General features: G+C 42.4%; 1 protein-coding gene across 7 annotated transcripts in view; it reads left to right on the top strand.

Moving 5' to 3' along the window:
* The window catches only part of AAK1 (AP2 associated kinase 1), a 171,431-nt gene that overhangs the window by 113,738 nt on the left and 32,741 nt on the right, over window positions 1-24,952 (top strand). For 4 of the 7 annotated variants that reach the window (XM_040224061.1, XM_040224060.1, XM_040224059.1 and 1 more), the window contains exons 7-16: window positions 1,008-1,089; window positions 1,582-1,714; window positions 4,318-4,421; window positions 6,049-6,128; window positions 10,476-10,630; window positions 12,054-12,352; window positions 16,633-16,893; window positions 20,924-21,156; window positions 22,547-22,704; window positions 24,071-24,175. In XM_040224061.1, coding sequence (XP_040079995.1) covers window positions 1,008-1,089; window positions 1,582-1,714; window positions 4,318-4,421; window positions 6,049-6,128; window positions 10,476-10,630; window positions 12,054-12,352; window positions 16,633-16,893; window positions 20,924-21,156; window positions 22,547-22,704; window positions 24,071-24,175 — 1,610 coding nt within the window. The remainder of the gene's footprint in view (window positions 1-1,007; window positions 1,090-1,581; window positions 1,715-4,317; window positions 4,422-6,048; window positions 6,129-10,475; window positions 10,631-12,053; window positions 12,353-16,632; window positions 16,894-20,923; window positions 21,157-22,546; window positions 22,705-24,070; window positions 24,176-24,952) is intronic. The other 3 variants (XM_040224062.1, XM_040224066.1, XM_040224064.1) reach the window with 2 other exon arrangements.

The raw sequence follows: 24,952 nt of genomic DNA, 5'->3' as shown, positions 1-24,952 counted from the left end.
CACACACCATGGAAGTACTGTGATGTCTTTCAGTGGGATCACAGCAGCTGTGACATTACCAGTCAGTTGGTTGTGCTTTTTACTGAACCCTAAATTGCTGTATATTTTTTCCTGCTCATAAGGAGCTAACCTGCAATTTAGTGGAATTAATGGTGAGTAGGGCTATTAAAGTCTCTACAGACATTGAATCACTGACTTCCATGAGAAACAGCTTGTTCAGATTTGTTACTCCAGTAAGAACCTGGGCCATTTCCTCCTGTTGTCCAGAGTGTTCGATTTTTCAGAGGCAACAGCGCTGACTGTTACTGCTAACAATCAGCAGTGTAGAGTGTGCCCATACAACCCAGCCTGGGGCAGGAGGACTTCTTGTCCAAGGCCCTGATGGGTATCTAAGCCACAGAGCCCTCTGGGCTCTAGAGGCTCAAGCAGCACAAATTGCAGGCTTGGTAACACTAACTCTCACTTTGAAGATGAACTTCTACTTCTGTTTTCTTGAGCCAGAAAAGAGAGAAAAGCTGTTCTCTCATCCCTATTCCATCAGCAAAGATCCATCCACCTCCAGGCCCACTTCCTGCCTAGCCAGGGCCCATTTTCTATCCTGAGTGTCCCAGCCAGCGTCACATCTCTGTGTTGAGCTGCATCTAAGGGGATTACTGTATATTTTAAAAAACAAACCAGCCAAATATAGTGTCAGACAATAAGGATTTAGAGGAGACAATTTTGTTATTTAAGGACCCATGGAAAGTTGCTTTTAGGGTTTATTTAAAGCCTTAGTGTCTGCATCCACCTGCTCTCAGAGTGGGAGGACGGCACTCTGAGGGCGTGGTGTGTGCCAGGGACAGCTCTTCATTCCACCTGCACTGACATCCCGTACTCTCTTCTCCTGAGTGCTCCCAGGGAACTTGACTGTACTAATACATATATTCTTTACAAAGTAATTCTGCTGCCCCTGGTTTTTAATTATAGCATTGACATATTTAACAAAAAAATGAATCTGTTGATTGTAGGTACACAACGCTGTCCTATCGCGCACCAGAGATGGTCAACCTGTACAGTGGCAAGGTCATCACGACGAAGGCAGACATCTGGGTAGGTGTCAACTAACCTCTCTGCATCTCAGATGTCAGTAGCCTTGGCTGTAAACTCCCCAGCCTAATCCAGACAGTGCCAGAGTGGCCACTGTACCGCATCCCATTCTACTTATCCCTCAGGGTTATTCTTGCCTCGAGGTGATCAGCCACTGCTTCTTGAAGCCTGTCAAAGACAGTGATTTCAGATCTCTGAGAAAGTTATTCAGGTCACCTGCCCATTACTTAGGTGGTCTTCACATGTGTTACTAGTTCTTAAGGGCAGAACCAGCTGAATACTTGTTCTCTTTGAAGCACAATTGGGTAATGATGGTAGAAATAATGACAGGTAAATAGTGATGTTGGGTTCTAAATTCAAGTTTTGAATAGGTTAATAATGCCTAGTGTTTAGATCAGCTAGTAAATGTGGATGGTGCCAGTATCTCTCAGTAATCCCATTTTCAGTTATGGTAAATAAACCTCTAGTAGCACTCTGCTTCTCTTATTTTTTCAGGCTCTTGGATGTTTGTTGTATAAATTATGTTACTTCACTTTGCCATTTGGGGAGAGTCAGGTGGCAATTTGTGATGGAAACTTCACAATTCCTGATAACTCTCGATATTCCCAAGACATGCACTGCCTAATTAGTAAGTATTTGAAGGTTCTGGTTTCATACTTTTACTTCTGATCTCTAGAAATGGAATGGAAGATAAAGGGGTTAGATACCAGGAGTGATCAGTTGGATGGAAAAATAAAGAAATCAGTTGATAATGATTGGTTGCTCAAAGATCATGTAACGGTGTTGAGTTAAAGTCGTGAGTCTTTTTGCCACTTGATTTCACACCTGGGCCAGCCACCCAAGCAGAAATCCTTACTGGGCTTTGAGCATTACAGAGCATTGCTCTGCTCTTGCAGTCTGTATGAAAGCTCCGGTAGCAAAGGAATCCAGCTGATTCAGATCAAGTGATAAGAAATTCATCTTTGCAAAACTGGAAGCAACTCAAATTAAAATGATGGCAATGCATTGGCTGAAGTGAATTCATAATTGAGACTATACCTCAGTGGAACTAGTTTTTTTCCTTTCATTTAGGTTCATCACTGGATTTCAATAAGAAGCATTTAAACTCAGTGTTTTAAAAGATTTTAAGATTCCACACTGTTTTGTATCTTCATAGTAAGCATATGAACTAATGTTTATTAATCAGATGGCAGAGTAAGTAATCTTTACTCAAACCCCTGTACTGGAATGCTGAAGTAACAGATTTTTATTATATTTATACTTTGGTCAAGACATTCAGTATCTACATTTTAACAATCACAGACTGTAGATCCTAAATGGGGATGCAGTGGAGAAAATAGATGAAGCCAGTGTGAGTGGAGCATCTGACATTTGTTGAAGGCCTACTTGTACCTCATTTAATTCTTAAAACCCTATATAGTAAATATAATTATCCCTATTATACAAACAAGGAAACAGTACCTCAAAAAGTATAGGTATTGTACCCAAGTTAAGATAGTTTTAGCTTCTAAGTGACCACCTCTTCCATTATACTAGTTTTATCAATTAATCTCTTCTGTTTATTAATACAAAAGTAGGGGCAATATTTGAAGAAGTGGAGTATGGTATTTAATGGTTGTTGGATTGTTTTCAGGGGTAAAGCATTATATCTGTGCTAAAATGGCAGCTTTATAAATGAGCTTGGAAAGAAATATGGAAAAAATGGCCAAATTTGTTGCTAGAGTGGTAGTATTTTTTGATAAAAAAAAATTTTTTTTTTTACTTTTGTGCAACAAATTTGTATTAGGAAAAACAACTCTTTATGAATGTGTATAATATGGCATCTTTCCAACACTCTGATCTATTTCACTTTACAAACTACTGGAAGAGTCCACTGTCACTGTAACTCATACATTTCCGTCGTTGCCCCCCGCATACCCTTTCACTTCCAACACAAGGTCCCCCCTCTTTTCAGTTTCTGTCAGGGGTGTCACCATTCAAGCCTAGATCACTGAAATGTGATGTTTTCTTTGGATCTGGCCAGCAAGAAAAAAAGAGAGTCAGTCATTTCCTAAGTGGTAGCATTAATGCTTGCTTTGAAGTTTCTTCTGTTTTCATGACATTCTCTCTGATCTCATCACTGCCACCATAATACATTCCAACCTTGGCAGCTCATGCATGTACTGGTAAACTGGCCAGCCTCTCCCCTCCTTCCGTCTGTCCAGCACACCCTCACTATGAGATTAATCCTATAAAATGCCACCCTATTACGTCCCTATTCAGTTAAACCTCATGCTTGCCAATGGTCCCGCATATTCTGGTTTCCTTCTCCCCACCTTATTTCCCTTTATTCTCTGAGGAGGAAACCTCTGCCCTGTCCTCTTGGCTCATCTGTTCCTTGCAACAAAGTGTTCTCTTGCCTTCCTCCCAGTCCATTTTTTCTCAGACTGTTTTCTTACCTGGAATTCTTTTTTTCTGTGTTTCCCTTGATGCACTAAATTTTTTCTTGCCTTCAAGGACCAGCTCAGCTCCTGCCTCTTCTGCAGAGCCCTTCACCAGGATGCAGGCTCATCAGTCTTTTCTCAACTTAATGTCCAAACCATTCATTTGATTACTTAAGCAATACATTGCCTTACATTACTGTTTGTATGTATATGTGTGTGTGTGTCTTCTCAATATCCCCCCCCCCGCCCCCCCCCAGGGATTTTTCCAGCTTCAGAAAGGGCAGAAGCTTAAAGGACTGGAGACAGACACATGATCTGTAGGTCACGGTAAAAGTAGAGATGTATTGTTATCTTGCAGTTTCTTTTAGATGGGAAACCAGCTAATACCTCCAAGAAAAGAATAATAAGTAAACTCTTGAAATTTTGAGTTTAGGTTACAATTATCAAGAACAATCATTTGTTTAGCTGACAGTATGAAAGAAGGAGGCCAGAATTTCCTAAGAACCAGAAGATGAATGTGTTAACTTCCACATAAGAACTTGAGTCCCTCTTGTGCAGTGCACAGAACTTGAACTTAAAGTATTTTTGTTACAATTCAAAAGCGTTATTTTCTTGCGGATATTTAAAATTTTAGGAAAGTCAGAGCTTCCCTTTCTGAGAGGAGAGGAAGAGGGCTAATTGCACTCTCTGACTTTTCTGAGAAGTAATTTTAAAACAACAGAATTTTGGTAATAGAGAAATTATGCCTCTTAGCTAATGTAATAACTCTTCGGGTATCATTAAACAAGTTCATGTATGTTTATCTTAGGGTATATGTTGGAACCAGACCCTGACAAAAGGCCGGATATTTACCAGGTTTCCTACTTCTCATTTAAACTACTCAAGAAAGAATGCCCAATTCCAAATGTACAGGTATGTGAGAGGTATTCTTTAGGGGAAGTAAACATGATTGAATTGTCCTTTAGTGTTCCTGGGGTAGTAGTCAGCTGTTTAAAATAAATGTAAGTATTCCTTGCTTTATCTAGTAAGGGGCATTCAAACAAAGCTAACTATGAAGCAGTTGCTATACACAGAATCCAGTTTTCCCATAGAATTTAATTATAAAACTGAGGCAATTACACATACATACACCCAAGCACACATACACCCAAGCACTGTAGGAATTGAGTTGAACACTTCGGGGGAAGATTGACCAGCCTTACCCTGTCAGCAGTCATAGTTCCCCGAGAGTCACTGGGCTCTGTATTTACCTAGAGGAGGTTAGGTAAATAACCTCCTGAACTTGGCCCCTGCGCTTGGTAGAACATGAGCCTGTTGTCCCTTTTCTCCTGCGTTGTAGTGGAGCTTTCCTGATTTTGCTTCTGCTGCTGACCAGTCTGTAACACACACACTTTTCTTCTACCCTCCCCACACACTTTGCAGCCATCAGAAGGTTTTCTGCTCGTAGTCATCCTAAACTCTACACTCAGTTTTCTGAGTACAGTGCTTGCAGGCATGCTTTTGACAGACTTGGTATATTTTTCATGTCATAGTATCATCCAACTTTGTTGAATATTTTACTAACAGACACTGTAATAAATAATTTCTGCTTGGAAATTGTCTTGCTAGTTTCTCCAGTGATGAACTTCTGATGTCACTACTGGGGTTTGAAGGTGCTGATAAATAACACTTGGCCTTCACTGCCACATTTGGAATCAGATGTGGGAATCATTCAGATGGAGCTCAGCATTTTGGCTTCATTACTAATAAAACTGAGTTAGAGAATGTGGCTTGACCAGTCAGCATCCCTACCATTAGCTCCGCATGACTGAGCAGTGTCCCTGATTGCTGAGGAACATGTTCTTTCCTAAAGGAGGGGAGGGGAGGGTGGCCAGGCCAGCTCCCTTTTCTCTCCCAGTCTTATCAGTCAAGTAAGCTACTCTTTCCCTTGGGAGAAATATGTTAGCAGGGTGGGAGAGAAATGAGGAGAAATTTCCTAGCAGAATCACCCTCCCCCACACCTGAAAGCATGAATGAAATGGAGGTGCCTCCTAAAAGCTACTTTCATGACCAGTTTTCCATAGTTCAGGTTTCTTAGATTAAAACAAGGGATACTGGGCACTAACCTAACACGCTATGATATCTTTTGCTGTCTCACTTTCTCACTCATGATGTTAAATAACATGGATTAGAATTGCAAGCATTCAGATTGGTAACTATTTTTTCTATAGAAGGGAGTCAAAAGGGACAGACTTACAGATATAAAATAAGTAAGTCCTGGGGATGTAATGTGTAGCGTGGTGACTATACTTACTTAATAATACTGTACTGCATTTGAAGGTTGCCGAGAGAGTAAATCTTAAAAGTTCTCATCACCAGAAAAAAAAATTTTATAATGATAGATGTTAACTAGACAAAGATTGTGGTGATCATTTTGCGATATTTACAAATATCACATCAATGATAATGTATACCTGAAACTAATAGAGTGTATGTCAATTACATCTCAATTTTTTTAAAATCTGTGATATCCTTTTAAAATTTTCTTTCAATTCTCTAGAACTCTCCCATTCCTACAAAGCTCCCTGAACCAGTGAAAGCCAGTGAGGCAGCTGCAAAGAAGACCCAGCCAAAGGCCAGGTAAGAAATGCCTGAGTGAGCAAGCATCCTACTCCTCGCTGCTACAGTAGTAGGGAAGGGCGCCTAGTGTTTCTTGATTCTTCCACTGCCAGGGCCAGAGGCTGCACAGAACAGGAAAGGAAGCTCTGTCTCCCCCAGGCAGAAACTGTTCTTTGGGACTGCCAATTGGAATACAATAAAATACAGTGATCTACATCTGAAAGAGAATCAAGAGCCCTGTAGCTGTTCCCTTTGCGTGGGAATAGGTGCAGAGAATTCAGAACAGGGCAACAGCAGATCTTAAACACTGCCAGTACAAGACTGTCCTAAACTCATGTCCTGGCCTTTGCATAGCCTGGTCTACCACCTTAATCTCCAAGAATTCTTACTTTCTGTGGCTCCAGCCACAGTGGGGAAGGACAAGTCAAAAGCATTTGAGTTGTGAAGAGCAAAAAGCCTGTGGATCTTAACTAATCCATATTCTAAGATGCCAGCTAAGAGAAGAGTCAAGAAGCTAAGATTTTATTTGGGGAAATGCCCCTGTGAGAGAAAATAAAGAGGGTGCCAAGGACGCTAGGAAAGCCATCAGAGAGCCTCCCAGCAGTGAGGGAGTGACCCAGAGTTGGGGAGTTGAAGACTGGTTTGAAGTGACCTGGATTGCCTGCCACACAACGTAAGGAAGGTGCATCATCGGGGAATCCTGCCCTAAAAACCCTGTGGCTAGGACAGGAAGGCTGAGAGCAGCCTCTGGGAAGCGTGGCCTCAGAGCACACAGTGCAGTGGATTTCAGAAGCACTAGTGGATTTCAGCGGCGGTACTTGGTCTTTTACCCTGGTAGTTGAAGGTCTGCAAGGCACATCCTCATGGCTGCCATGCCTTCCTAATGGTAGGTTCTCTTGGTGGTCTGGAAAAATATTTATATCCCACTTTCCTACCACACTTCTACGGCAAGGCACCTTAGCACAAACTGTATCAATAAAGCACCCTATTGGGACTCCCCTGGTGGCTCAGTGGTAAAGAATCAACAGGAGACATGGGTTCGATCCCTGGTCCAGGAAGATCCCACATGCCTTGGAGCAACTAAGCCCATGCACCCACAACTACTGAGCCTGTGCTTTTGGGCCCACGAGCCTCAACTACTGAAGCCCACATGCCCTAGAGCCCATGAACCCCAACAAGAGAAGCCAATGCAATGAGAAGCCCTCGCTCCGCTATGAAGAATAGCCCTCGCTCGCCGCAACTAGAGAAAGCCCAAGCAGCAGCGAAGACCCAGCACAGCCAAAAATAAATAAAATGATATAAAAAACAAACAAACCACCCTAGGTGGAGATATGTGAATTTTAATAGAATAGTATGTTTTAAACTTCTATGTTTTAAAAAATTCTTGAACATTTATAAAATGCCTGGGGCTATTCCAGATGTGGTAGTAAAATAATAAGACTGGTTTCTAACAAACTTAGCTAACTGCTTCCGTGATGTTACTTTGCAGTCTGTTTATATCTTAGTGAGTCTGCCATGTTCACTTTTGGGAGTTGCTTTTGGGGCTGATTTTGGTCTTATGGTAGTCTTGTACTTGGCCCAGGTATGGTATGTACAGAGGCTACACAGAGATCCATTCCCACTAAAGCATAATCATTTGTAAGAATTCTATCACCCGCTGACATTTGAGTAGTACTCTGTTGTGTAAAATGTAATATCTACATCATGAGGCAGACATGAACATCGAATCTACCTGTGACTGTCAAACTTTTGTAAACTCCATGATGCCCAAACTATTGGTTTGTATGACCTCAGTAATGCTGAAAGAATATGCGGATCTTAGGGCCAAGAGATTTGGGTCTAAATTGTCCAATATATAATTTGCTGTGATTTCATTTCCATGATCATATTCACTCCCTAGTGCTGAGAGGTGAGTTTTTCTTTCAGTCTTTATTTTTAAATTAGCCCTATTCATGGAGGTATCATAAACACCAGATACCATACTGGGTACTTTATATATGTCAAGTGACCTTCTGCCCTTCAAACAAACCTGTGAGGTTGTTGCTATTCTCTCTTTACAAGTGAAGATATGGAAAGTGAGACTTGTATGTCACTTGCCCAGGTCGTCAGTCAGTATGTGGTTAGTGAAAGACCCACAGCTCCAGCATCCTCACTCTTTCTCCTCCGTACACGCAGTGGTTTGCCCAGGATCACACAGACAGGGCAGTGTAGAGCCAGATCTCCTGTCCTCAACACTGTATCTTCGTACAACATATTGAGGTCCATGCAAACTGACATTTTGAGCGCTCTTCAGTTTCTGGAATGGTTTTACAGTTGCTGATACATTTGATGTTCACATCTGCCTCATAATGTAGGTATTATTGTCTCCACTGTATTCCTGGAGGAGGAAATAGCAGCCCAGTATTCTTGGCTGGAGTATCCCATGGAGAGAGACAGACCTGGCAAGCTTTAGTCCATGGGGTCTCAAAGAGTCCGACACAACTGAAGTAACTTAGCACACACACACACTACTGTATACATAAGGGACCCCAGGCCAAGAGGTTCAATGCCAAGCCTGTTATCACAGTTAGTTAGTGGGGAGCTCAGAGACACAGGTTTGATCCCTGGGTCAGGAAGACCCCCTGGAGAAGGAGGTAGCAACCCATTCCAGCATTCTTGCCTGGAAAAAAAAAAAGTCCCATTGTCAGAGGAGCCTGGTGGGTTACAAAGAGTTGGTGGCTGTGCACAAGCATGAGAGTTCAAGTAGAGTTTTCTCTGACTCCAAATTCCATTGATTCTAAAAATATTGCCCTTAGAAGACCAGTACAGAAGTTCTTGGCATTTGGTTTTCTGCAGAAGCTTGTTTACCTCCCTCACCCTGGACTTGATCTTTCATACCCCTTTCTCCTCTTTCCCAACATCTATCCCATTTTCCTCCCTGATTCCTTCCCCAGATCATAGCCTCCTCCAGTGTGGTAGCTTTTGTATTAACAGTTCTCCCCCACAGCGTGAGACCAAGAAGCTAGTGAAAAGCCTCAGGGTCCGGAATGGACCTGTCTTGGAGGTATGTCATGAGGAAGAACCAGCTGCCTGGCTTCCTATTTTGAATTTTATGGAGACTGTACCAGACATATTTTGGAAATATTCATGAAGCTTGTTTATTTTGGCCTTCATCTCGGCTATAACTCCCAGAAGTGTATTTGCAAAGAACAGTCGCTGTGACCTGAGTAAGGTAGCAGCTAGCTGCCTGGACTGCTCAGAATCAAAGGAAGCTACCACCTGGGTGGCAGCACTATTACAGAGAGCAAACCACACTCTGTACTTATTTGGATTAGGTCTGGCAGTGAGTTCCAGAAAGTGCAAATGACAGTGGCTTATATAAGGTAGTTTTTTTTTTTTTTTCCTCTCTCTCTCAAGTAAACAACATCTGGAGGCAAGTAGTCCAGGGCTGGTACAGAGTTCTGTTCGACAAAGCCGTCAGGTACCTAGGCTGCTTTAAACTCATAACTACCATCCTTGTGGTTGTAGCCAGGCCTTCATGGGCTGATACGGCAGTTGTGGCCATCCCTCTTCCAAGCAGTAGGATCAAGGAATAGCCAAAGAGAGAGCACGGAGTTTCTTAAAGTTTCCAGAAACTGCTCCATAACAACCTGTATATATCCCATTAGGGATATAAACAGAACTTAGATACATGGCCATACCTGATTACATGAGACTGGGTAATGAGATTTTTACTATGGGTGACCCTATGCCCAGCTAAAAATTGTTACTACTATGAAAAAAAGCAATATGTGTACTGAAAGAAACGGGAGTTCCTGTCAGACTCCCGACACCCTGTATCTTGAGTTACTTACTTGTTCCTTTTAGTTGCCTTATTGGATTAACTCAGTTGATGCTTTTTATTATCAAGAGACCATTTTGACAGCTAGTGCTAATCAATTTTGAGTCCCTCTGCATCTGAAAACCACCTACTTTAAACCCCTTTTTGCATCATTACCAAAGTATATTCTAGGAACTTCTGGTTAACTATTAGGCAAAATGGTCCCAAGATCAAGAAAGCTTGAGAAACACTGCGTTCTATATAATGGTCTCTTTGAGGTTTTCTATACACATTCACACATAAATGTTCTGCTAGTCAGAAATCTGCTTGGTGTATTTTGATCAGTATATTAAAACTTATTTGCCCACTTTTTTTTTTTTTCCCCATAACACATAGTAACTCATAACATCCTGTGAAATATCCTTTGGGAAATGTCAGTTAAGTGAATCTGGGTGGTTTCGGTAAATGTGGAAATGAAAGCTTATCCATTATATACTCCATCTACCCCTTCTCCATTTTCCCATACTTTAACCGGAATCTTCTTTTTTTCCCTCCTTTTCTTTTTCTAGACTGACAGATCCCATTCCCACTACAGAGACGTCAATTGCACCCCGCCAGAGGCCTAAAGCTGGGCAGACTCAGCCCAACCCAGGAATCCTCCCCATCCAACCAGCCCTGACCCCTCGGAAGAGGGCCACAGTTCAGCCCCCACTTCAAGCCGCAGGTCAGTAACAGGATTGTTTGAAACGTGGTACACCTCTCTGTTATCCTGGACAGTAGAGAAGTCTTGGGAAACCTGGTTTTTCCTGGAATGAAATCTAGAGGCATATAAAGAATAATGGTTTTCCTTGGGACTTCCCTGGTGGCTTAGACTGTAAAGAATCTGCCTGCAATATGGGAGACCTGGGTTTGATCCCTGAGTTGGGACGATCCCTGGAAAAGGGAATGGCTACCCACTCCAATATTCTTGCCTGAAGAATTCAATGGACAGAGGACCCCGGAGGGCTGTAGTCCATGTGATCACAAAGAGTTGGACACGACTGATCAACTAACACTTTTCACTTTTACACTTTGGGACTTTCCTGGTGGTCCACTGGTTAAGACTCCACCTTCCAATGTAGGGAGTGCTGGTTTGACTCTTGGCCAGGGAGCTAAGATTCTGTATGCCTTGCAGCCAAAAATCCAAAACATAAAACAGTAAAAATATTATAACAAATTCAATAAAGACTTTAAAAATAGTTCACATCAAAAAATATTAAAAAAAAAAGGAATAAAGGTTTTCCCTGAGGAACAAGAGGTGAGCTGCCGTTGAAATTGTACATTAAGTGACCAGCAAAAGAGAAGGCTCTCACTGAGTTCTACAGTGGATCTCCAAGGCCACTGAAGCCTGTTATCTCTACTTTTTCTAGTCTTGGCCCTGATTTTATGGGATTGAGCCGTCTTACATCTCCTGCATTGGCAGGTGGGTTCTTTACTACTAGCACCACCTGGGAAGCCTGTGGTCCATTCATCCCATACCTACCTCTCTATTTCATGTACTTCATATTTTAAAAAAAAAAAAAACATTTTTTTTTTGACACAGACGAATTATTTCTTTAATGGCACCTCTTCATGTTTTGACATTCTGTTTCTAATGAACTGACTGAGTTTATTTTTGTGAAGAGGATTGATCCAAATTATAAGTAACTGAACACAGCCATCACTCCAGAAAGCTGCTTTTGATGAATTTGGTGGCTGTTTACTAACAATCAGACATACAGACTGGAGTTGTGAAACATACATGTAAACCAGCAAAGAATGCTTTTGTCCTGCAGCAGGCTGACAAGATTGTGTTTATGTATGGTAACATCTTAGGCCAGTTGAGTATGTAGATTTTCAGGGTGCTGACTAAAGGAGTGATTAACTAAATGGGACGGCGAATAGGGAGGACTTTCTGGAGACAGGTCTTGAACCCTGTTAATGAACCGTGTTTTGAAAAATATGAAGCACGTGGTTTGGCAAGAAGAAGAAAGAGACTTCCAGGTGCAAGAACAGTGAGGAGCCCATGGGTCTTGGGATTATCTGTCCAGGGATCACCCCCTCTTTATTGCTTTGGCAAGAGTTTTGAAGAGTTTTGAGCCCTTATGTGGAGTTTATTCTCTTTGCAGGATCCAGCAATCAACCTGGTCTTTTAGCCAGTGTTCCTCAACCTAAAACCCAGCCCCCACCCAGTCAACCCCTACCACAGTCTCAGCCCAAGCAGCCTCAGGCTCCGCCCACCTCACAGCAGCCGCCTTCCGTGCCAGCCCAGGCTCTGCCCACCCAGGCCCAGGCCACGCCCCAGCACCAGCAGCAACTCTTCCTCAAGCAGCAGCAGCAGCAGCAGCAGCAGCAGACAGCGCCGCCCGCACAGCAGCCAGCGGGCACGTTCTACCAGCAGCCGCAGCAGCAGGCCCAGGCTCCGCAGGTAAGGTGGTAAATCTGACCCTCACTCTGATCTGTGACCAAGCCCACGAGGTGCAATGGGAAGCCCTGGGAAGACAGAGCCGTGACGCACAGTTGTTGCACACAGGTAGACACTGGAGCCTGATACCGGGGAGCCCTCACCGCGTCACTCGCACCCCTCCCCCTCTCCTTCTCAGGCCATGGGGAATTCTGCACCTCGTTGAGGAGCCTCAGCAAGAGGGCTGGTTTTTCAGGACTCTCTTTTGATTCTTTCTTCCTGATGTGACACCATTCTCAAACTGAACCAAAAAACCAGCTATTTCTTGTCATCCGGTGGTGTTTAATTCATTCTGATGTGTCTTAATTTAAATTGTTTGTATATTTTTTCATGTTTTTTAATGATATATTTGTATGTCCCCTTTTATCCAGAGGTGCCTTTCTCCTCTTTTTTTTTTTCTTCCTTTGCCACTTTTTTTTTTTAAAGAACCTGGGTCATTTGTCCTGTGGAATTTCCCACATCCTGAATTTGATGGATAGCATCCCCATGGTGCTGTTTAATATGTCCCACCACTGCCTGTGTAAACTGGTAATTTCTTGAGGCCTCTCAGTATTTGCTTCAGGATGATAGTTCTTTGTTCTTCTGGTTACATCACATCAGGAGACGTACAGTAGTCTCACCTTACTTGCGGGGGATACGTTCCAAGACCTGCAGTGGGTGCCTAAAACCATAGCTAGTACCAGCCCGATATATAATATGTTTTTTCCTATACATACATACCTATGACATTGTTTAATTTATAAATTAGGCACAGTAAGAGATTAACAGAATAGCTAATAATAAATATAGCAATTATACTGTAATAAAAAGTATGTGAATGTAGTCTCAAAATATTCTTGCAATGTAAATTGCCTACTTGATGAGGTGAAGTAAGGTGAATGACATGGACTTTGTGACATAACTTTAGGCTACTATTGATCTTTTAACCATGGGTTGGAAGGAGGATCGTATGCTTCAGGGGATCCTGGATCATGGAGCCATGTTCATGGTTGGGTGTCTAGAGCAGATGATGCCAATGGTTAGAGATCCCAGGCAGGTGCAAGGTTTCATCACGCTGCCCAGAACAGCATGCAATTTAAAACTTACAGATTGCTTATTTCTGGAATTTTCCATTTAATATTTTCATATCGCTGATCACCATGGGTAACTGAAACTGTGGAAAGCAAAACTGCAGATAAAGTTTGGTTGTCCTCCATTTTATTAATATTAAGATCAGTCAGTGTATTTGGTGTTGTCTTGTGTGATCCAGTCACTTAATATTCGCCTTCAATTTGTTTCCTAAGTCCCTTAATTCCTTAGAGGTTATAACATGCTAATACTCTAGCATTTTGTCTTCATTTAGGGGATGGAATTTTTCTGTAAAGAACTTTTTCATCAAGTATTTGCTTATCCTTAGGTACTGTTTGTACAGAAAAGGCAGAAAAAAATGCATGACTCTTTCCCTGTGTTTACCAGTTTTCAGAATAATGAGTTTGTTCCTGGTACCATCCAAAGGTGAACAATGAAGATTTTGTTTTGCTCTTAGTATCACTATGAATTCATGCATCTTAATATTGGGTTAGCCAAAAAGTTCATTCATATTTTTCTGTAGGATGTTACAGAAAAACCCAAATGAACTTTTGGCCAACCCAATATATTTGATATGTTTCTGTACATTCCTGTTAAAAAATTTGTTCTAACTGTCCCAGGTTTGGCCAGTGAAAGTCTCTTCAAATTGGCTCCTGGGTCCTTTGGCTCTTGACTCCAGTAAGCTTTAATGTGCCTTTGTTATTTGATTTAACAGGCTGTTCCAGGATCATTCTACCGTTGACCTGGAATCAGCCATTTCTCTAAAGAGCTGTTTCCCTTTCATGGAAATGGTATTTAGAGACCACAGTTTTGCTGCTAGGGATTTGTTGTTGTTCAGTCACTAAGTCATGTCTGATTCTTTGCAACCCCATGGACTGCAACATGCCAGACTTCCCTGTTCTTCACTGTCTCCCAGAATTTGCTCAAACTCATGTCCGTTGAGTCGGTGATGCTATCTAACCATCTTATCCTCTGTCATGCCCCTCTCCTTTTGCCTTCAATCTTTCCCAGCATTAGGGTCTTTTCCAATGAGTCAGCTCTTCACATAAGGTGGACAAAATATTAGAGCTTCAGCCTCAGCATCAGTCCCTCCAATGAATATTCAGGGTTGATTTCCTTTAGGATCGACTGGTTTGATCTCCTTGCAGTTCAAATGACTCTCAAGAATCTTCTCCAGCACCACGGTTTGAAAGCATCAATTCTTCAGCACTCAACTTTCTTTATGGTCCAACTCTCTCATCCATACATGACTTCAGGAAAGACCATAGGTTTGACTATATAGATCTTTGTCAGCAAAGGGTCTCTGCTTTTTAATACACTGTCTAGGTTTGTCATAGCTTTTCTTCTAAGGAACAAACGTCTTTTAATTTCATGGCTGCAGTCACCATCTGCATTGATTTTGGAGCCCAAGAAAATAAAATCTGTCACTGCTTCCACTTTCTCCCCAGCAATTTCCCTTGCTAGGGATATCCATTTGCTAATAGATTGGTTATTATTTTTAGACCTTTTCAGTGAACAGTTAGGGCATGTATTTAGTTTTTTTCTTAATAAGATGTATATCATGAATTCAAATTTATATTTCTAAAGCAGATTTGTAATTACAGGATTTTTAACTTCTTGGCTTTTATATTTGTATTTGTCTCATCTGGAAATCTTGATTCCTAACAACATTAACATAATTCTTAATTGATTTATATTTTTAAGATAATACCAATATGATAACTGAAAACTGTTCAATATTTCTTAACTGTTTTATTTTCTAGGAGCTTGGCTGTTAATGTGATATACAAGTTTGTTTGCTTTGTTTTGCTTTTTAGTTGTTGCTTTGTAGTTTTGGTTTAATTTTGTTTTGTGAGAATTTAAAACATTTGCATAGTTTCAAAGTTCAATCTGCAGTATTCTCTTCCTTCCGTCTCACATATAGAGGCATCCGTCATTTCTCTTTACAACTTGAGAGTGTTCCTAAGGCTATCTAGCGTAGTTTATCCAGTCACTCCCTGTTGACAGACATTTGGTTGTTTCTAGCATTTTGCTGTTGTAAGTAAGCAGCTATTTATTGACATCTACCTTTTTTGCTAACTCTTTTAACTTTGCCCTAGTAGACAAACAGTATATCTTCCCAGTTAATTTTATAACTAACAATAATTGGGATTTCAAAACTAAGATGCATTTGTGCATCAGTAGGCCATTGTTTAGCTGTGTTTTTGTCTGACACATAGTCCTTAGCAGTGGGGAGTAGAGAAGCATTCCTATCCTTAGGAAGTTTACAAAAGAATATAACTTGAAACCATGCTGCCAGTATGAGACAAAATATCATTAAGTAGTAGAGTATACTTAGAGAAGGCAACGGCAGCCCACTCCAGTACTCTTGCCTGGAAAATCCCATGGATGGAGGAGCCTGGTAGGCTGCAGTCCATGGGGTCGCTGAGGGTCGGATACAACTGAGCAACTTCACTTTCCCTTTTCACTTTCATGCATTGGAGAAGGACATGGCAACCCACTCCAGTGTTCTTGCCTGGAGAATCCCAGGGACGGGGGAGCCTGGTGGGCTGCTGTCTGTGTGGTCGCCCAGAGTCGGACACGACTGAAGCGACTTAGCAGCAGCAGTAGAGTATACTGAGTGTTCTGAATGTCTAAAGGTGGAATTTAATGAAGAGAGCTATTTGGGAATAATTTTCAGAAAGGCTTGAGAGGACTTACTAGCTGGGCTGACATTTAGGTTATTCTCTTCAGTGTCATCATTGCTTTGTCCAGTTCATGTAGGGAAGAATTTTAATCCTGGCTGTTTCCAAATCCCTTTATAAGAGGGATAACTTCTGTGACTGGGAGTTCATCTGTTAGCTTCTGTTACACTGCAGCATGTGCAGTCACGAGATGTAAGTCAGATGGATGCCCTCAGGCCAGGCACAGAAACCCCTCGGAAGCCAGTCTGCAGTGCAGGAGGCAGATAGTGCAGTGGCCGGAGCCTGGCAGCATAAGGTGCTGCTGTGTTTAAGCGCAATGCCCCACGGTTCCCCTCATGAGTTTTCCGGCCAAGCCAAAAGACGCCTGCCTACCCTTGCCTTTGCCTTCAGTGCTGATCTCAGTTGTTACTGAGGCATTTTCACCCTTTGGAGTATGGTTCTGAAACAGGCTTTTACTCACCTCCTCCTTCCTGGCCCCCTTCCCCTACTCAGTTTCAGGCAGTACACCCAGCAGCCCAGCAACCAGTGAGCGCTCAGTTCCCGGTGGTATCTCAAGGAAGCTCTCAACAGCAACTGATACAGAACTTCTACCAGCAGCAGCAGCAGCAACAGCAGCTGGCCACAGCCCTGCATCAACAACAGCTGCTGACTCAGCAGGCTGCCTTGCAGCAGAAGACGACAGTGGCGGCCGTACCGCAGCCCCAAGCACAGCCGGCCACAGCAGCCTTGCCAGCCCCTGCCCAGGAGCCAGCGGTGAGAGTCAGCCAGAAGAGGAGCCCACAGTGAGGGCTGGGGAAAGGGTGGGCAAGGGGCGGCAACAGCTGGTGAGGGAGCTGCTGGACCAAGGCTTGGCTGCTCCCCACCCTGGTGGTTAAAATATTGGATCTTTTCCCAGTGTATCCAGGAAAAGGATGAAGTATTCTATAGAAGCTTAAGGTTTTAGAAAAATGATTCTAAGTTGCTGATGGACAAGTGAACTTGTTTATAGGACATAAATAAACTCACAGACATGGAAAACAAACTTATGGTTATCAAAGGGGAAAGGAGGGGAGAGGGATAAATTAGGAATGTGGGATTAATAGAAGACACACTTTCTCGTTTCTCACCCTAATATTAGACCAATGGGAAGAGCTGTCCTCTGTGTCTACTGGTGCCAGTGTCGAGCAGTCAGAGACCAAAGTAGAATTAGAGTTAATCCCTTTCCTGTCTTCAGAGGGCAGTGTGACCACTGTGGCCTTGCCAGTCTCAGAAGATTCATGTAGGCCCCCCACCTTTACCCTGAGTTCTGACCGAGTTGTGCTTATTCTTTGTCTTGAATGACATTACTGGCCACTTCATATAAGTATGCAGTACCTTCAAGAGCCTGCTTGCTGAGACCATTTGCTGTGGCCTGATGCCCTTCTGGGCACCAGAGCATCTGACTATTATTTGAGCCATCTTGTCAGTTTAGAAATTGGGCATGTTCACTTCTAGATATTGGTTGAGTTTAGAATCAGGACCTCAACACGCTCTTCTGATTCACCTCCACAGGTATATCCTCAGGCACATTTGGCTTTTAATGAGTGCTCTTAATTCTGTACTCACAGAGTGACAGTAATAGAAAACTTTATAGTAATGGAAAAGGGCATCTTACATCCCCAGCTGATAGAGTATCACAGCTATGATCATTCTCGGGCAAGTCCAACCAACAGAGGAACAAGGAAAAGTAAGAAACTGTCTTTCTAAGGATTGATTTCTAATAGAGTTTTGTCACTGATATTAAACCAGAAAACCTACATCCCTTCAAAAGTAAGCAGTGCCCTAAATAGATTGTCTTCTCTGAGTCTCAGCTAAATGTGTGCTCAGTGTCTTTACACCTTCATTTCTGAAATAGCTCAATCTTCCTGCGGGCGTGTGGTAGACAACCATTCTCTGTATTTTTAACAAGTAACACAGTTCCTTTGCTAATGGAAAAAGAGTTTTTAAAAAATTATCGTATCATGTAGCTGAGATTTTGTCTCATCCGATCCTCCTCTAATGGAATTGGAAACTGAGGCCCAGGCTAGAATCACCTGAGATCCACAGACTGACAGCAGCAGAGCTGGGGCAAGAATCGAAGAATCCTGATCTATGTTCAAGGGTTACAGCAGTGCTCATGCAGGGTCATGACAGTGCTGCCACTGACTATACTCTTCTCACGGGAACCCTCTCTGCCAACCCTGGACAAAATATCCACTTTCCTGGGAATCAACTGTGATCCTTCTCCATGTTCTTTGAATGAAAAAATACTTGAGCACTTTGTTCAGGGGTAGTTGGTTAAGAGTACGGAAAGGGGACAAGAGCAGAATGGGCTTAAGCCAGGTGCCAGAGAGTTTCCCGGCCTTGACCCTTCCCTTCCTCCCATGACTTCATAGGATTTACCTAGAGAAGCAAGTAAGTGAATGTAAATTGTACCGTGCAGCCCTTTCACAGCAGGCATGTGGCCGTATCCCACAGGGTTTACTGCAGTCTTAATGATCAACACAGGCATGGAAGCAGCATTCCTCATTCCAACGACCTAACTATGCAGTCATTAAAAGTCACGGTTATAAAAGTCTGTACAACAGTATGGAAATGTTCATGGGGTAATGCTAAAGGAGAGATGAAATTACAGGAAGAGTATGCCCTTGAAATAGACATAAATATAAGATACCAAATAAAAGATAAGAACAGTTATACTAGAGTAGTGGAGAGGAAGTTGAGGTGGTTTTTCTCCCCTTGTCTATATTCTTGTATTTCTTGATGTGATTATACTTCTTTCATAGTTATGTATTTTGCTTTTTAAAAAATCTGGCAAGATAGACATCTTGAGTCTACCTTGCTTCTCTCCCTCTGTGTTATGTGTCTCCCTCCTCTTCCTTCATAATCTCATTTTTGGATGAGGAAGCATCATTGTGCAAAAAAGAGAGTCCTGAGTGATAGTCAGACATGGATTCTGCCCTCAATTGACCCTGTGACCTTGAGCAAGCACTTAACCTCAGGGGGCTTTGGTCTTACCATCTCTAAAATGAGGGAGTTGGAATCCATGCTGTCTTAAGATCCCTCTTGAGTCTTCAGTCTGAGATTCTGATTGCAAATAAAACTGCTCGATAAGGCTGTTGTGGATGGGTGGCAGCCACTTTGAATTGGTAGCTGTGATAGGATAAGGTGTCGACATGACAGAACCATGTGTTCTCCAGTGTGTGGCATAGAGAGAATAGGCGAGAAGAAAGGAAAATGTTCTCCCAGTAGTTTGGACTCTTCAAAATAAAGGGCCTCAACAGTTAAGTACCCTTTTCAGAGTAATGAATATCCTAAACTCCAAGAAATAAGCAAATCTAGTTCTGTCCTTAAATCCCTTCTCATCCCTGCGGGGACTGGCTTTAGTTAGGTTGGCTGTTGCTTCCTGGACCTCTGAGGAAGTTGTGGAGCTGGAGCTGTGGGCTGCTTCACAGAGCACTTTGCTTCTCGCTCAAAGATGCAGTCAGCTGCTTTACCCTCTGACCTTAATTTGATCAACATTAGAACCTTATATTATTTCGTTCATTCAGTTGGCAAGTGATTGTGTACTCTTACCATGCACATAGCTTGCCTCAGTAAAATTAAAGCCTGAGTCAGTATAAGGACAGAAACCCCCAGGCTATCAGCATCCTGACCCAAGTAGCTGGACACTAGTTTCTGGAATCTCTCCCAGGGCCAACCTTTGAAGACATAGAATGTAGGAGCTGACCTGCAGCATGGAGGGACAGCTCCAATCTGAGATGAGAGACTGGACGGAAGGGATAGTTTAACCCCTGAGGCATTGAATAGTCTTAAGTTCCTTTATCTCTGGATTGACAGTTAGGAAGAAAAGGATTAGGTGTTCTTTAACCTTTTTAATTGGATCATTTTCTTGACCTGGAACTTGCAGATCATGGCTTATGCTTAAAAACTCACCACATGGGAACAAGGCTGTTCCCTCCAGTTTGTTTTTCTGTGGTGACAGTGCATCCTGCCTTCCTTCTAAAAAAGGCCCATATCTCATATTATTAGGTCAGTCATCATCAAGGGCTTTAAAATTTTTTTCTTATTGTATCCTCTACCTTGTTCTTTGGTGCCATTTCTAAAATGAAGATTGTAACAGATTAATCCAACTGCCCCCATGCTTACATTTTCTCAGAGGTCACTGCAGAAACAGAATCCTGTAAGACGCATCCTATCAATGAAACAGAATGTTAACAGCAAAAGCAAAAAAGAACTGCCATTTCTTAATCACAGTGAAATTCTGTCTCACTTATTTCTAACTAGTAGTCTGTGTTCTGTCAGAAAGTCAGGGATCTCTTAGCAGAACTCATTCAGCTTAAACGTGTTTTAGCTGGAGGTGAGCCTTTGTTGGCTTGTGACTCTGGTAGTGGAATGCTTGAAGCCTACCCTTTGGAGGCATTCTGAACGAATTTTGAAAGCAGAAAGTTGTCCTTTAGGAAACTTTCTAGATCTTTAGACCTAGGAATGACTTCTGCAGTCTTTGGATCAACTTGCGTATGGTTACCTTGTTTATTATTGCTGTTGAAGACTGAAATGTATATATAAGCACCGCGTAAGTACTCTGTTGGTATCAGGCTCAAGGCTGCATCTCAGATTGTCAAGGAAGCCTAGACAGTCTGGGTGTTATTGAGAAACTGTGCCATTTGAGCCATATGTTAGCTCTCACATGGCATTTTTTTTGTTATACTTGTCTGCTTATTTGTTTTTCCTCACCTCCCCCACCCCTCCCCCCTTTCTTGAACACTTTCATCTCTCTTCCTAGCAGATTCAGGCCCCAGTAAGACAACAGCCGAAGGTTCAGACAACCCCACCTCCTACCATCCAGGGGCAGAAACTTGGATCTCTCACTCCTCCGTCATCCCCCAAGGCCCAGCGTGCTGGGCACAGGCGAATTCTCAGCGATGTGACCCACAGCGCAGTCTTTGGGGTCCCTGCCAGCAAATCAACCCAGCTGCTCCAAGCAGCTGCAGCTGAGGCCAGTCTCAATAAGTCCAAGTATGTATTACTTTTGTGGGCAAGGGCTGCTGGGGGGCCATTGCTGTATAATTTTTGCTATGTACATAATTGTGTATAGCTGTATGTATAGGGGTGCATGTCTGGGTTTAATAAGAAACTGAATTTTCCTGTAGCACATAGATCAGACTGATCTTAAAAAATAATTTTTTATTTGCCTCACTGTTTCAGTCTCTCATCTATCCTGTACCCTATAGAGTGTTTTCTAAATTCTTGATCTGACCAAATCTCTCCATGCCGATAACATTTTCTTGACTCTCCGTTTTCTGTGGAATAATATCTGAACTGACTGGCTAACAGATCAAGGCCTATTGTATCACACTGGTAGAACTGCCACTCTCCTTCTGGTCCATTTAGGAAATGCTTGTTTGTTCATTAAGATCCATGTACACGGTTATTTTTTCTTTGACCCTTCCTCTGGTACCATATATAATTTTGTCTGAACTGTCTTTTGAGCATGTATCACACTGTATTCTTATTTGTTTGTGTGTCTAGCTGACCTGGCCTGTAGGTTCATCCATAACAAGCAGCATGGTTTAACCAAGCTTAGTAAATCTGGTGACAGGCTCTGTGTTTGACATCAAGTAGATCGTAATGAGTGTTTGTTGCATAAATGCAATGTCAAACCATCAACTTTCTTGGAACCATGTACTAAAGTTAAAAATCTTTAAGTCATTGCTGCTACTGCTGCTAAGTCGCTTCAGTCGTATCCGACTCTGTGCGACCCCATAGACGGCAGCCCGCCAGGCTCCCCCATCCCTGGGATTCTCTAGGCAAGAATACTGGAGTGGGTTGCCACTGCCTTCTCCACTTTCTTGGAACGATGTACTAAAGTTAAAAATCTTTAAGTCATTTGCTAAATGTAAAGGGCATCAAGAGAGACTTTAGAGGAAATTAGGTAATGATACCCAGGAGCCCAGGATGGTGGTAAGTGTATCTCTTGCTCTTTAACTATGATGGTGTCCACTGATGCAGGACCCTTACAGATGTGAGGCAGCCAGACTAGGCCTCAGCCCCTCTGGGGCCAGTTGTGAATGTTACAGTGGTCACCACAGGATGCACGAGCCCAGCAACAGGTTGGTTTGGGATCCTGAATGAAAAAACTCACAGATGAAGCCAAAAATCTACCAAGTGAGAGATTAAAGAAGTAATGAGAGATAGTGAATCACAAAATAAAGAGAGATGTTTGTTTCACACAGTGGAAAGGGCATCTGTGGAAACTCCCGTTGCCTCGGGAAGACCTTTTAGAAAAATACTGTGGAAGATAATGGTTTGACTTAGAAAATAATTTGATCTTGAAACAAGAAGAATAGATTGACCCTTTTCAACCTTCATGTGTCTTTTTATTTCGTGGGGGTGGGAACCTACCTAGGTCTGCAACCACCACTCCTTCAGGCTCCCCTCGGGCCTCCCAGCAAAATGTTTATAATCCTTCAGAAGGTTCTACGTGGAATCCCTTTGATGACGACAATTTCTCCAAACTCACAGCTGAAGAATTGCTAAACAAGGACTTTGCCAAGCTGGGGGAAGGTGAGTAATCAGTATCTTTTTGAGGGTATTGAACCTTAATTCTAGAGGGATATGCCTGTAAAATGTAGGCTTGGACCCAAGACTTGACTTTGAAGTATGTGTGCAAATCAATTTATATTTTCACCAGAGCACTGAAGTCTTTTTGTCCTCAGGAAATCCTGGTCGTGTTGTGGGGGCAGCAGGGAGAGTCGGAAACATTTAGGACAGGTTTGGTAGCAGAGATCAGTATGATAATGTCAAGCACATTTACTCTTTGGAGGTGTGTAATGGCACTTTGTCCTAAGTGGGTGTATTATCCCAGAGGATCATAACTGCTCACCCTGAGAGTGTGGCCTCACTGAATTTTTGTGATCAGAATTCTCTGCTCCTGTTGACAAGGAGATTAAATAAGTAGAAGGTACCGTTTCCACCCTCAAATCCACTGGCTAATTTGAAAGGCAGGATGCCTACACACATGCACACACACACACTCTCTCTCTCTCTTCAAAAAACAACAGTATATACCCTGGGAAAAATTCTACAGTATGATACAGTTCAAAAAAAAGTACCTCAGTGTCAACAAAAGCACAGGCTAAAAGAATGATCAGAATGGAGTGAATGATAAGAGCTTTGACCAAACATTTTAGTTTCATTATTTTATGGACATCATTTAAAATATGTATAGGCTTCCCTGGTGGCTCAGTGCTAAAGAATCTGCCTGCCAGTGCAGGAGATGCAGGTTCGATCTCTGGGTTGGGAAGATTCCCTGGAGAAGGAAATGGCAACCCACTCCAGTATTCTTGCTTGGAAAATTCCATGGACAGAGGAGCCTGGCGAGCTACAGTCCATGAGGTCAAAAAGAGTTGAACACGACTTAGCGACTAAGCAACAACAAAATCCATATGCTTTCTTGCCCTTTTTTTTTTCTTGTCTCTATTTTTTAATAATCTCCTGTCTCTCTCCTTGTTATTCGGTTGTTGGCTTTTACATTAAGCTGTTGTCGTTGTGCCCGTTCCTCATAGCATCTCACTACTGCCATCTTTCTTCTCACTCACTCTCCTAACTGCTTCTAATGTGGAAAACAGATCATCACACTCATTAGAATTATGTAGAGATAAATGGACTCAGTGTGAAGGCTGAAGGCATTCTGCTGTGAGTAATATGCTCAAGCTTTAGGGCTTTAGACTTCCTTTCTTTCCTCAGCTGTTTCTCAGTTACTGCAGTGGCTAGATAAGGACCTAGAATAGCCAAGGTGTTGCCTTTCTGCGGTAAAAATGGTCAAGTAGTCAAGAGTAGATGTCAGTTTGGTGGATGCCCTTCACCTCCTGCCTGGGTGTGCATTGTGGGATTCTCCTGGGATGAACTGAGTGGTGTTTTGTCCCTCCAGGCAAATATCCTGAGAAGCTTGGAGGCTCTGCTGAGAGTTTGATCCCAGGCTTTCAACCAACCCAAGGTGATGCTTTCGCTGCTTCCTCATTTTCCGCTGGAACTGGTTAGTATGGCAGACACCTGTAACTCAAGACTTCACTGTTGGCACCTTCCCACTACTGGTTTCCAGTCCACAGATGACCCTAGCATGCCAGCGAGCCCCAGATCCTGGGGCTAACATATTTTCCTTCCTTCAAAAGATTTCCTAAAAAAAGATGGGGATTAAAAAATGATCTAGAGTTACTTTGAATTAGATTGTCAGAATGATCTGGCAGTAATATACAGGATTTGTTCTCTCAAGTCCATAGACATATTTTTAAGCAAATATTTCTAAATTTCAGAAACATCACTCTGTTACTGTCTTGTAATTGCTTAGGTCCTTTGGAATGACTTGGAGGATTCTAAGAATTAGATGTTCTGTCCTATATCTGAGATTCTGCTTATGCTTATTTTTGTGCATGTGTGTCTGTGCTTCTGGGGAGGGAGAGAGGCCTTTTTAAATGAGACTTTTAAAAAATTCTCGAAGTAATAATAAAAACCTAATTTTCCCTTTTATTAATAAACAATATATTTTATTAAGTAATTTATAGGAAAGCATAGAGAAGAAAGTTAAAAGCCCCATGATCACATCCCCAAGAAATTAACACTAGAAATACCATTTTGGATACCATTTTGATGTCTGTTCAGTTCAGTTCAGTCGCTCAGTCGTGTCTGACTCTTTGCGACCCCATGAATCGCAGCACGCTAGGCCTCCCTGTCCATCACCAACTCCCGGAGTTCACTCAAACTCATGTCCATCGAGTCAGTGATGCCATCCAGCTAATAGCATTTAATCCTTTTA

This window comes from Oryx dammah, unplaced genomic scaffold (assembly GCF_014754425.2).
Source record: "Oryx dammah isolate SB20612 unplaced genomic scaffold, SCBI_Odam_1.1 HiC_scaffold_25, whole genome shotgun sequence".
Lineage (NCBI taxonomy): Eukaryota > Metazoa > Chordata > Mammalia > Artiodactyla > Bovidae > Oryx > Oryx dammah.
Note: the sequence above shows the minus strand (reverse complement) of the source record. Positions and strands in the feature narration are given on the sequence as shown.